A 13,787-nucleotide genomic window follows, 5' to 3' on the forward strand; every position below is an offset into this window, starting at 1 on the left:
GTTTTCGTATGCGTTTGGCCAATCAATGTCTACTTATGTCACGATTAGTACCAGTTGTGCTGGTTAGACCCTGCTCTGGAGTAGGAGCTAATTTGGTTCTCGAAAAAGGCAGTCCGGTACTAAAATCGCACCCAGTTCCGTCGGTGCGAAAACGCCAAAAAGTGGGTAGTTCCACAATTAGTTCTGGTACTATGAAAAGGTTCCCGCGGTGCGAAAGGCCCTAATATGACTAAATCTAGTGGTGTAAGAGAAAAATTTGAGTAATGTACAAAACATTTTGATTCTTAGATGTGCCATGTCCCTGGCGAAAATCTGTTGGCATGCAAAAAACACTCAAATGTTTTAGCACAGCTATTTATACACATAGTACTGTATAAGAACTGTATATTGTGTCACTTGCATAGAAAATCCATTACCAGTTTATCAGGGTCAAAAGGAAATGATGATAATAGTTGAAACATCCTTAGCTTGTACATCTCTTTCATGTTGAAAATCACAGATTCTGGAGCGTTTAATCTTTTAGCAAATCATTTAAAAATGACATGATACCTACAAAATAGTCAAAGTGTATGTTTTCTGTTCTAGGTAAGAAAATGTACACAAAGTGTTAAAGGCCAGGTAAATAATTTGAAACATAGGTCTGTCAAATGAGAAAAGTTCAGTCATACATTTAAAAAGTTTTCTGAAGTAAAAATTATTTGTTTGTCACAAACACATCCAAAGAGTTTTCTACTCATGTGAGAAAAGCACTTGGGTACATTAATGATCTAAAGAAACAATGCTGATCATCAGGATATTTTAAAGAAATTAAAGACAATAGACAGTGTGCCTTGTTTTAGTGACACACAATGTGTTTAACCTTTTAAACTATGTTTAAAATTGTAGGTGTAATTTTACTGAGAAGTTTTAAGCGAAATGTATATTTGTTATTTTACAGTACACATACTATCTACAGGCTAGATTAAAATGAAAACATTTCTTAAATAACAACAAAAAGTAAAAACAACATACGATTTTGCTCATACTTAAAATTTAGTATACTCAGATTTGTGTGTGTATGTGGTTCAGGTATACCCTACGTTATGGGACAAAGATGGCAATATCGAAAATCCCTGACCTTGTGGGGACATTTTTTTTGTCCCCATGAGGAAACAAGCTTATAAATCATACAGAATTAAGTTTTTTGAACATCTTAAAATGCACATATTTTCTGTAACAAGTTTTCTGTAAGGGGTAGGTTTATGTGTAAGGTTGGTGTAGGGTGATGGAAAATACAGTTTGTACTGTATAAAAACCATTACGTCTACGGAATGTCCCATAAAACATGGAAACCCAATGTGTGTGTGTGTGTGAGAGAGCCCGAAGAATCAGCCAAAGTGTTGATTCATTGTCTAAAGCAGGGCTTATTTTAAACGTTGGGGCTTATTTAAATTTTGTGTGTCTTGTCACATGTTATGTACTTTGATTTCTTTTAAACATATTGTTCAGCACAATGGTCAATCATTGTTGTTTTGTTGTGCTTTATAAATAAAATGAACTGAACTGAACTAAAGCATGATTCTGTGCACATAATATGAGGTGGATGTTGTAAAGCCATTATCACAAGCACATAGAGGATACTCGCATCCACTGTCAGTTAGACACCTTCACTAGGCGCGTTTCCATTACAGATTTGCGCAAAACTTTGGCGATATTTTCTGAATGTCGATAAAAAAGGATTGCGAAATAAAGCCGTTTCCCATTATACTGGAGCGCGGCCACTTATGAAGTGTTTCTTGGCGGTTATAGTACATTGAAGAATGATCATATGACTTTTTACATGCGCCATGTGACCTGTAAATGCGAAAAAGCCGTTTCCATTGCAGTTTTGCGAATTATTCCGTTTTCGCATTGCCTGAAATTACCACCTCATGCGAGCGTAAAAACTTTTTTGCGATATATGGGCGTTTTCGCGAAATTGACGCGTTTCCATTAGGCGTATTTTCAATTTGCAATTTCAATTTGCGCAATTTGAAGGGTAATGGAAACGCGCCTACTGTTAGAAGGAAATAGATAGGGACAGTGGGCAGGGAAGTTGAATAATTTTTTACTTAAGACTCCTTCTCATAAGTTTATCTATTCAACCTACAGATTAGGTTGTTCTGATCCTACAGAGGTGTTAGCATACACACATACAAATGACGTAGAAAGAACATGCCCGGACATAACATATTTTTCAGACGCATATAGAAATATGGTCTTGGTGAATTCTTTAATTCTATGTTTCAGTTTGTTTTTTTTGCATGAGGTGCTTTATTGGCATGATAAATATTTTGTACATTCGTATTGCCAAAGCGTTTCATTATTGTTGCAAACAAAACAGTGATGTCTTAGCTATCAACATTTAGCCTATAGATCAAGCAGAACTGAACCGTTTAGGGGTTTGACAGGGACACGTGTTTGGATCTCTTTCAACCCCCAAACAAAGCACATTCCCATTAACAATCATATTAAAACATCATATCGGACACCGACTACATCACGGTAGGAAACAGATAGGGGAGAAGCTTTGGGCTCTGGTGTCTAGATACCAATCCACCAAAGGTGTTGACCTAAAACACAAACATAGGAGGCATGTGTCCAGACAACCTCCTTATTCAGAGGTGGATGTAGACGGGTCGGTAGCCACATTGTTGGTGTCTAACATTAGCATATACCGTACTGATCAAACAAAACATTGATCCTGTCAAGGTGACAATACACACCCTTTGCTTAGCCATTTTTTCCACAATCAGGAAGAACCCAAACACCTCCAGACTGGAAGTGAGCAACAGGTCAGGAAGGAATGCCATAAAACCCCATGGCACAGGTGAGAGATAAAAACCATCATAAATCCAGTCATAAATACATCAAAAGTCAGATCTAACATCCGGTTTGATCTTTTTGATTTACACACCCCACTGTCATGGCAGTCAGGGTGACAGAGGGGTCATATAGCCATAAATCAGGTCATAAATCTGACCATGTACACATTTGACATATGACAACCTGTCAATCAACACTGACAGGGGGTCATAAATCAGGTCATAAATCATCAATCTGACACAAAGTCTATGTTATAACTACTCATGTGTTTTGTCCTCCTTTGAAAACCATTAGGCCTATAAAGAAAATGCTGAACGTGCCAAATTCGGTATATTTATTGATACAATTTGTTAATAAAGTATAGGTCACTAGGTACAGGTAAGCAGATGAGAATGAACGCAACATGCTGAATTGCATGTTAAAAGTTTTCCTCCCACAGGCTTAATGGAAGAAGATAGTGGTATAAAAAAGGCCAAATTCGATATACACCTTATTAATGTTGCATACTATATTGCCTACTGGGAAGCAGATGTGACCGGAATATGAACTTGCCAGTTTAAACACTTGAGTGTTTAAACTGGCAAGACTTAGAAACACGTGCAAATGATCAACTATGATCCGGTTCACACCTACAAGCAAGTGAACAATGCGAATCAAGGAATGATTTTTATATGCAGCCCCAGCTGTTACAGGCAATGTATGAACAGCCCCCTAAACCCATTACAAAATCTATTTGAGATGCAAAATCTCACGTTAAGTGTTTTCCTCTCATAGAAAACTATTATTTGAAAACGCTTAATGCGTTAAGACAGTAATTAAAATACCAAGCAAAGCATAGGCATACCTTACTAAAAAAATCATGCTATTAGTGACAAGCCGAAGAGCCCAGAATATGAACACAACGCACAAAGTTTAACGTTAAGCGATTTCCTTCCATAGAAAACTCTAAACACCGCCCTGTTTATACACATCTGCCATACACACACATATAGCCACCGGAGATATATGTATACATGAAGCTTTATTTATAAAAGGAAATCCATCTACATACAGTGGGTACGGAAAGTATTCAGACCCCCTTAACCCTCTACCGCACGCATTATGATAGACCTATAGAAAAAAATATTTGACTCTTTTTCTTTTCTAAGAATGGTGAATAAGCGTTTTCTTAGGACTGTACTTTATACTCATTTATATGCTCAGCTGCCACTGACTTTTCAGTTTGTATCAGCTACCAGTTAGATAGTTTGAGGTAATGTTTGAACTGTAAAAGCTATATTTGAAAAACATTATACATGTAGTAATTTATAACGTCTGCTATGCTCAGCTGCTACTTTCCACGGCCGCGGTCGCTGCTGGCTGCTGCCAGACTAGCGCACGGGACTTAATTTCACAGTGGCTGATCAGCTGCTGACCAGTTACATAATTCGTGGTATGTAGCCTGCTGTAAAAACAACTTTTTATGCAAATAATTTATAAACATTTACTCTATGCTCAGCTGCCGTTCTTTGTGAATGCTGTGCTGTGCATATCAGCTGAATATATAATCAAACACTTAACGTGAAATTTTGCGAGTTGCGTTCATATTCTGGGCTCTTCAGCTTGTCCGTATAGTAGGCTATGCTAAGGTGTATGCTGAGTTTCGTATTTTAATATCACTGTCTTAATGCATAAGCGTTTTCAAATAATGGTTTTTATAGGAGGAAAATGCTTAATGTGAGACTTTGTGCGTTGCGTTCATATTCCGGCCATATCTGCTTGCCTGTATATAGTTTGCAACATGCACAATGTTTATACTGAATTTGGCCTTTTTACAACACTGTTTTCTATAAAGAAACGTTTGTTTATTTATATGGGGGAAAAGCTTAACGTGCAATTCAGCATGTTGCGTTCATATTGTTGGCTCATCTGCTGTACATAGTATATATTTTATTAATAAACTGTATACCGCATTTGGGCTTTTTATATCACTGTCTTTGTCCATTAAGCCACATTAAGCGTTTAAGTGCTTAATGCGCTTAACGTGCAATGTATTCTTTACATATTCTGGGCTATTCTGCTTGTCTGTAAATATGCTTTATTAATAAGGTGTGTACTGAATTTGGACCTTCAATGTTACTGTTTTAGTAGGCTACATTACATTAAGCGTTTGTATAACAGTCCGCGTCCACACCCCTGCACCAGTGGTACAGCCCACAGCGCAAATTGCAAGAAAAAAAAAAAGTTAAAATAGAAAATCGTTTATATATCATTTATTAATTTATATTTCTGAAGTCACAATTTAGCAAAAGTAAAATTGAAAAAAGGAGAGAAAATGGCGATTATTCATTTATGAAGTAACTGGAGAAACATTTGGTTTCATTTTTTTTTTGCATTTGCATTTGCATTTGCACCATATGGTCTGAAAATTTAATTGTGAAGAATGCTGCACACGCCTAAGCCAACGTTAATATCATTGACAGGATTGATTTCAGCCAACATCTCCTGGATATTTTCTACTTGTATTAAAATGATGTCATGGTCAACATTTTGATTGACAACTTCATTCGCAAAAGTCACCAACAGATCTTTTACTATAGGCCTACCATGCTCAGCCATAGCTCATTATGCGAGAACAAAAAAAAGGCGCCTAAACTAGAAAGACCAAAGAAATCCAGTTTCAAAGGTGACGCCCACTATTGTTGAGTGACGTGCCGACAACCGTAACCCTGAAAATGAAATGTGGAGGCAATAAATAAATAAATAGTTATTTATTTACGCATTTAATTATGCATTTAACGATTTATTTATATATTTCAACATTTATTTAATGATTTAATTTTGAGTAATTTGGCCCTCCATACATTTCAGGCTGCAAAGCAACAAAATGTGTTTATTTTAAAGGGGGAGTGATTCTTTCCTTTACCCACTGTATAGAGTGCTGTCCCTTTAAAACCTGATGCACAGATCCAATATAAATGCACCTGATGCACAGATCCAATATATCTCGTAAACCTGTAAGACCTTCGTTCATCTTCAGAACACAAATTAAGATATTTTTGATGGAATCTGAGAGCTGTCTGACCCTGCATAGACAGCAACGCAACTGAAATGTTCCCAAATCCAAAGACGTAGCAAGGAGATCTGTAAAATAATCCATGTGACATCAGGGGTTCAACCGTAATTTTACGAAGCTACGAGATTCGTCTACTCCGCATCACCATGTAGCACCATTTTGGAGAGTATCAGCTGGACGTAAACAACGTATGCTGTTCTGTGTCCGCTGCGTCACATCGGATACGCTGTTTTCGTTCAGGTCAAATCACAACAACGTAGGAAACAGATCCGGCGTGACTCAGTTGTATTGCGGTCTATGCAGGGTCAGACAGCTCTCAGATTCCATCAAAAATATCTTAATTTGTGTTCCGAAGATGAACGAAGGTCTTACGGGTTTGAAACGACATGAGGGTGAGTAATTAATGACAGAATTTTCATTTTTGGGTGAACTAACCCTTTAAAACACTTGAGTGTTTAAACTGGCAAGACTTAGAAACACGTGCAAATTATCAACTATGATCCGGTTCACACCTACAAGCAAGTGAACAATGCGAATCAAGGAATGATTTTTATATGCAGCCCCAGCTGTTACAGGCAATGTATGAACAGCCCCTAAACCCATTACTCAACTGACTTATATTATACTTATAATTTCAATATGGAAATGATAAAATATATACAAACATTGCCTGGAATCCTGTGAGCTTTTTAACAGATTTTAATCTACTGCTCTCTAAGCACTTTTAGGTTCCCAGATTGGATTACTGTCTTATCTATCTTTGTACCAATCTTTTTTGGCATCTGAATAATTAGATTTTAATTTTTAATCAATTGACAGTCTTAGTTATAAATAATCAAAATGATAAACTGTAGAAAGCTGATTTTACCTGCAAAGATTATCCTGTGTGATGGTTGATGGTGGTGGGAAGACACTGTCTGACCCCTTTGGAGAGTAACTTTTCGTAATCCACGTCACTTTTAGCTCCACTACCTGAACCTGTAATTAAACATATTTCATGTACGAGACATATACAACTAGAAACTTAAATTATTAAAACACGTTAAGACATTTAGCAAAAGCTTAGTCCGGTTCAGTTATTTGCTCTAGTCACAACATATTCCCAATTACAGAACTCTTGTTTAAGTTGGAGAGTCAAACTGTCATCTTACCTCCTCCACAACAACTCTGAACTTGCTTTTCTTACTGAGAACTGGCTTCACACCATACAGCCATTGCACATTAGCAAAAACCTTTGACGGCCCGATCAAAACCTGACCGGGATAAAACCCATAGGCATCATCAAAGAACAAACCCTGGAGTAAAAGGCAAAGTAACATTTCAAACTGAGACATATTCAACAAGCTGTGTGAAACTGCATAATCAGTGACAAAAATATAATATGACTTTATACACAATTTGATATCAAACAATTAATATTACTACATAGTTTAGGGCTGCAACTTACGATTATTTTGATAAATGATTAATCTGCCTACTATTTCTTTGATTAATCAGATAAATTCCAAACATTATTAAATATTAAAAATGAAAAAAAAATTTGATCCATTATTTAAAATGTTTTGCCACATCCTGCCTAGTCTCGCATAGAGTCAGCGCATTCAGACTGACGGGCAGAAGGTCTGGGAACCTTGGCCGCTTTGAATGGCAAGGACCAACCAAGAGGCCATATGACTGACATATAGAGCAACCAATCACGTTTCGTTTTGTGCCGCGTCATGTTTAGGGGCGTGGAAATGTTCCAACAATAACAGACTGCAGATTGCAGTGTAAAATTCTTAAGACGTATTTAACTTTAAATATTTCACATACTTTTGAAAATCCAGCGTTTAGTTGATCCTGATAAGCACTCATTGTCACTGTTGTAAACACGACGGCTTTCTTATAACATGAGGGGGTTTGGCGTCACGGCATATTTGTTTCCAGGTGGAACGTTAAAGAACTCAACACGCACGTCTCCTGGAAATCCTGTATATTCAACCAATCCGATGACAACTTTGAAACTCCCAAAGTGTTTCCAATTTTGTGTTTGCCCAATGCATCAGACGTTCAGCTAAAGGTCCGTGGGCGTGACGTCTGAGGCTAAGACTACATCTTGGCCAATATTGTCCTACTAACAATGTGCAATTTAAATGCTATAAAAACTAATATATAGTGAATGTATAGTAAATGTGTCGATGTAGGCTATGCTGTACATTATGTGCAAAAAAAATATGTTAAATATAAACATTACACAAAAAAATCCTGCTTGCTTACCACTTTAAAGAGGTCATATGATGCTATTTCAATTTTTCCTTTCTCTTTGAAGTGTTACAAGCTCTTGGTGCATAAAGAAGATCTGTAAAGTTGCAAAGACTAAAGTCTCAGCAGAGTCCAGCCCGGGGTCGTCACATGTGGTTGTCGCAAACCCGCCAGCCGCGCCGTTCTCAAGCCCACCGGCTGCCGCTGTGTGTTTCGTTGTGAAAGCGAAACTACTATGTTTAGCCTTCCAAAAGAGGACACGACTAGAAATCAGTAGTTAAGTTGTATTTACAACACTGTTCCAGAACAGTTCAACCCAAATATTCAGATGTGTGCAGCCCATTTTATGGAGGACTGTTTCCTGATCCTGGTAGAGTAGACTACAATGCCGGCTGTTCTGACTCACAGACTGTAAGTACGTTTTCATTTTTAAAGGATTTGCCACTGACGATTCAAACGCGAGTTTTGAGCAGTGTCGATTAGCGCTTGTTGTTTGTCATTTCTCCAATCACAAATGCAGACATGGTTTTATGTTTACGCGGCGCGATGCAACGCGTAAAAATACAGTATAAGTCATTATAATCCGTAATTATGTCCCCACTGGATGCAACAAATACCTCGTTTATAATGGGTTTTAATGTTTTTGTCTCGTCGCTCCGGCCGGACAGGGCATCACAGTATGGTAAGTAGGGGTGGGACAATATATCGATATGGCGATATATTGTTGTCCTTCTCCATGCGATACGAGAATCAATATCTGGCACCAAATATCTATATTTTAAGTATTACAATAAGGCGCTCTATATAGATTTCCCTTCTCCCAGTGTCTAAAATGGCCGCGCCATTTCCACCTTCTTTCCAAAGCGCTCTGAAGCAACCATGAACCGCGTTCTCTATGAAGATGGGGAAGCACGAGGAACCGAAGGATAAACAGATTTCCAGCCACTGTATTAGCTCTACTGCTATATACGTTTATGGAAAGAGAACTAAAAAACTGCCCCGGAACGGCTATTAGCCCACGCACCATAGGCACCGATCACGTTATTATTGCAGAGCGCTTATTCAGTCCATGAGTAGCCTAACCTCTCCGCTCGGATCGCAGGTGGATTTCCCTCATTATATGAGTGAGAGAGTCCCGCCGGCACGTCCAGTTTTTTGTCAACAAAACTGGATGTTCTCCCTCTCTCTCAGATATTACAAGTGCGCGTTATGCAGTGGGCACCGACTGGCAGAAACATAAATCTGCATCTATGGCATGGACGGCGAAACAAAACCTCATCAGAGCCGTAATGCGGTGCAGAAGTGTGCAGTGTGTGTGCTTGCCGCGCGTCTACATTTGAAATAACGAACCTGAGCGCGCAAAAGACGCGATGTGAACGGCTTTTTTTCCCCTGCATGTCATGTCATGTCATTTTATGATGAGAGGAGAGGAAAGGTTGAGAAAACACTCCAGGTAAATTTTGAAATGTACCAGGTTTATATATAGGTTATATATAAAGTTGATAAGCAGTTAAATGTGTTGGTTTACACACAAAGAAAAGTGTAATTTTTAATAAGTTCAAGAATAAAATGATTAATTTACTTAGCATGTTAAATTTGATTTACAGAACTTTTGTGCTGTTTTCTAACAGTTTGGACTTGAATAAAGAGAGAAAACTTGCACTTAACCTTTTCACAGGCATTTTGTTTTCATAGTTTGACAGATATCGTGATGTATCATTATAGGATTGTCTAGCAATATATCGATTATCGCAGAATCGCTGTATCGTGATATTATCGTATAGTGAGCCATGTATCGTGATTCGCATCGTATCATGAGGTACCCTGCGATTCCCACCCCTAATGGTAAGGGGCTTAACATTTCCATCACACGCTTGAGGTATTCAGCCAATCACAACGCACTGGATAGCTGGCCAATCAGAGCACACCTCGCTTTTCAGACCGATGAGCTTTGTAAAAATCGACGCGTTTCAGAAAGGCAGGGCATAGAGGAGAAACAATAATGTACAGTATGTGGAAAATAATGTGTTTTTTTTTACCTTAAACTGCATAAACACATTTCATTACACCAAATACACAAAATAATGTTATTTTTAGCAACATCATATGACCCCTTTAAAGCAAAAAGTTAATATCACTAAATGATTATAAAATAAAAACAAAAGCACAGACTATATGTTAACTGGCACATCCATTAACTCTTACTGTTGTTGCTCTCATCAAAATACAGCAACTTGTGTTATTTGTAGAATTTGAACCCCTGTTTAATGTCTAAGAAATATTTTACCAAAAAGTATAGAGTGAGAATTATTGCGCTCCTATTCTATTGGGCTTCATCTGTTTGACTCACATGTACAAATTGTGCTTTGTAATGTAAACGCATGCATTTTCTGTAAAGCTACTTTGAAACAATGTGTACTGTGAAAAGCGCTATACAAATACATTTGAATTGAACTGAATTGAATCCCCTGCCAAATTATTACCTCCCTCGTAAAAGCAGCTACTTGATTGCCTAATCTCAAACCCTCCTAAACCTAGCAATATTGGGGGTGGGGGTTGGTGCTGGGGGGTAATAACAATAATCTGGCAGGGGTCAGAACACGGGCACTCATTCAGAGAAGTCTGTGTCTTTCAGGACTAACCTATATGCAAATGGAAATAATCAAATTACTTTCTAACAGGTAAGGATACAACTGTGAAATGTAATTTATGCCATTCTGCTAAAACGAAATGAACATTATATAAGAGCAAACAAGATCCCGTAACTGATAATGCAAACAAGAACACAAACATTGAGCACCTACCACATCACTGATGTGAGGGTAAATATCGTAGAGTTTTGCGCCGTCTTCCTCACTCATAGAGCATCTACAGTGAAAAAATAAATTGTACTGTACTGTTGTAACACAACACATCATATCCTATTCAATCAATCCTATCAAATTATGTTGCATTCTTTTTTTCTCTGCTACTCAGGTGCACTTGAACAAGATATTACATGTTTAATATGTTTCATACATGTACATACTGCATGACTAACAGTGACATGAAGAAAAAAAGTGTGATCACATTACCGTGCACCATTGGAAAGCTTCACAACGATTTGGATGCTGAGATCGTACACCTTTCCAAGCCAGAAGTCATATACAATGTAGTCGCCATACATAAAAGACTGCAGATATGTACAAAACACAAATACATAGTTAATTGTTAGTCACCAATTTTAAGACACTTTTATCTAGAATGAAATAGAGTACATTCATTACAGTTTCAGTCGCCCTGCAGTAAATGAGGTTAAATGCGTTTTTCAAGGGCTTAATGGTGATGGAGTAACCCGGTCCATGATCCTAATATGTTGTCCAAGAACTTTAGAAAAAATAAAGTCCCACAAAATCACAGATTTAAAAAACACACTTCAAACTGGGGATGAGGTACTTTTTTGCATGGCTATCTAGGTGCTTGAGTTTGTTCTTTGATGACAGCAAAGAATTTTTATGGCAACTCTCTCAAACAAGTTGTGGTTATGAAGGTAGTGTCTGATCGTAGTTTGAAGACTTGACCCCAAAAGCCAGCTTACATCTGAAATTCTCCAACTGTGATCTTTACAGGTTGTTTCAGTAGCCCCTCACTGCAGAACAAAGATCCAGGGGGCGGGGTTGGATCCACATCTAGGGGGTTTAGGGATCAGGGTTAGGGGTGGAGATGGGTGGGTTTAGGGATCAGGGGGTGGAGACGGGTAGGTTTAGGTATATGTAAGGTGGGAGGAGTTGCATCTGGATCCAACCTCTCCCCCTGGATCTTGTGTTCTGCAGTGAGGACCATCTCGGTTGTTTGGCCACTTGATGACATGCTCTCAATGTCAAATGCAGAAATGTTAATTCATGCATTTATGACCTCAAGGCTAGATTATTACAATGCATTACTGGGTGGTTGCCCTGCAGGCTTAAAAAACAAACTCCAGCTGGTCCAAAATGCAGCAGCTAGAGTTCTTATTAGAACCAGGAAGTATGATCCGGTTCTGTCAGCACTGCATCGGCTCCCAATTAAACATCATATGTCTTGCTGATTACTTGGTCCTGAATGGTTTAAGCCCCTCAGTACTTGAGTGAGCTCCTAACGCATTACAGTCTTTCATATCCAGGCTGCATTAATTGGGGCAACTAGAACTGGGAACACATCCCATAATGCCCAATGTACTAGTTACATCGTAAGAAAAATGGCATCAATGCTTATATTAGGCTATCTGTCTAACACTCATCACGAGGTTACCGTAGTCAGCCATATCTGGCCTATATCCAGACGGTGGACCTACACCCAGGAATGAACACAACAGAGCCAGCGAAGACCAAAAGTGACCCACATTTGGTTTTTGACTATTGAAAATGGGTAAAATTCAACAACTTGCACAAGGAGCCACATTGAGATCCCCGTATTTCAGGGACTGAACTCTATGGGGATTTAAAAATGAAGATACCAAAAGGGAAAGTTTGATAAAGGTTTAGTTTACCCAAAAAATTCTGTAAACATTTACTCACCCTCATGTCATTCCAAACCCACAAGACTTTGTTTAATCTTTGAAATGCAAATTTAAAGTACATTTAAATGGATCCTGAGAGGTTTCTGTCCCTCCACTTAAAGTCTAGGTAACCAAAAACGTCCAAAAAGGTCATAAAGGCATTGTAAAATGAATCCATATGAATTGAGCGGCTTAATCCAAATTATATAAGTATATAGGGCTGCACAATTAATCGAATTTTCAATCGTGATTACAATTATGGATGCCACAATTACGTAATCATTTAAAGGCGCAATTACAAAAACAAAAAACAAAAAAAAAAAGTCCACTAACATTATTCTGCATGTTGTTGTTTTTTCTTTCTACAGGTTATCTTAAGTTTTTTTTTTTTCATTGTTTTAATTTTAGTTTTAGTATAACATAAGACCATGCATGTTTTTAGTGTTTTTTTTGAAGAAGAAACCAAACCAATGTATAGTTGACATTTGATGCTTAATGCTATAGATAAGCAATAACAGTTTTTCAAGAAGAGTGTTTTACGCTTGTTTATTTTCATATAAAAATATGGCATGCAGTTGCTTCAAACAATGGTATAAAGCTATTCAAAACATAATTCAGTGTAAATTGTGATCATCGTAATTAATAATCACAATTACAATTTCAAGGGAATAATTGACAATTATGATTTTTGTCATATTCGTGCAGCCCTATAAGTAGATATGATTAAATTAGGCTTTTATTTACATCTAAACAATGATCAACACACATAAATTCAGCACATCACAAATGTTAAGCACGTAATCTCAAACGCGCATGTATGATGAAGAGAACCAGTGAGGTCTGTTTTCTAGCGTGTGATGCCGATGCGGCAAACATTCGAGCTTCCGTGTTTACCATGTAAAACACTCTCTATGCATGTGTTTATATGTGAAAACCATTCAATGTGAAAATAGAAACTAAAGTAAATTTATATTTAGTTTATACTGTAGTGCACATTTATAAATTCATAAATTCATAATGTTAATTTCTGCCTCCTTTATAGTTTTTTTAATAATAATAATAATCTCATAATCTAGGTGTATGTGCACATATGCTAATATAATTTAATTCTAGTAACTATATACATTATGT

General features: G+C 37.5%; 1 protein-coding gene across 1 annotated transcript in view; it reads right to left on the minus strand.

The window, feature by feature from the left end:
* Window positions 1-13,787, minus strand: part of ube2o (ubiquitin-conjugating enzyme E2O) — a 73,879-nt gene that overhangs the window by 38,700 nt on the left and 21,392 nt on the right. Inside the window, exons 4-7 of the mRNA XM_016521637.1 lie at window positions 11,215-11,312; window positions 10,945-11,008; window positions 7,051-7,194; window positions 6,768-6,877 (exon numbers count right to left, since the gene is read on the minus strand). Coding sequence (XP_016377123.1) covers window positions 6,768-6,877; window positions 7,051-7,194; window positions 10,945-11,008; window positions 11,215-11,312 — 416 coding nt within the window. The remainder of the gene's footprint in view (window positions 1-6,767; window positions 6,878-7,050; window positions 7,195-10,944; window positions 11,009-11,214; window positions 11,313-13,787) is intronic.

The sequence above is a fragment of the Sinocyclocheilus rhinocerous genome, unplaced genomic scaffold (genome assembly GCF_001515625.1).
Source record: "Sinocyclocheilus rhinocerous isolate Xijiao unplaced genomic scaffold, SAMN03320098_v1.1 scaffold3526, whole genome shotgun sequence".
Taxonomy (NCBI): domain Eukaryota; kingdom Metazoa; phylum Chordata; class Actinopteri; order Cypriniformes; family Cyprinidae; genus Sinocyclocheilus; species Sinocyclocheilus rhinocerous.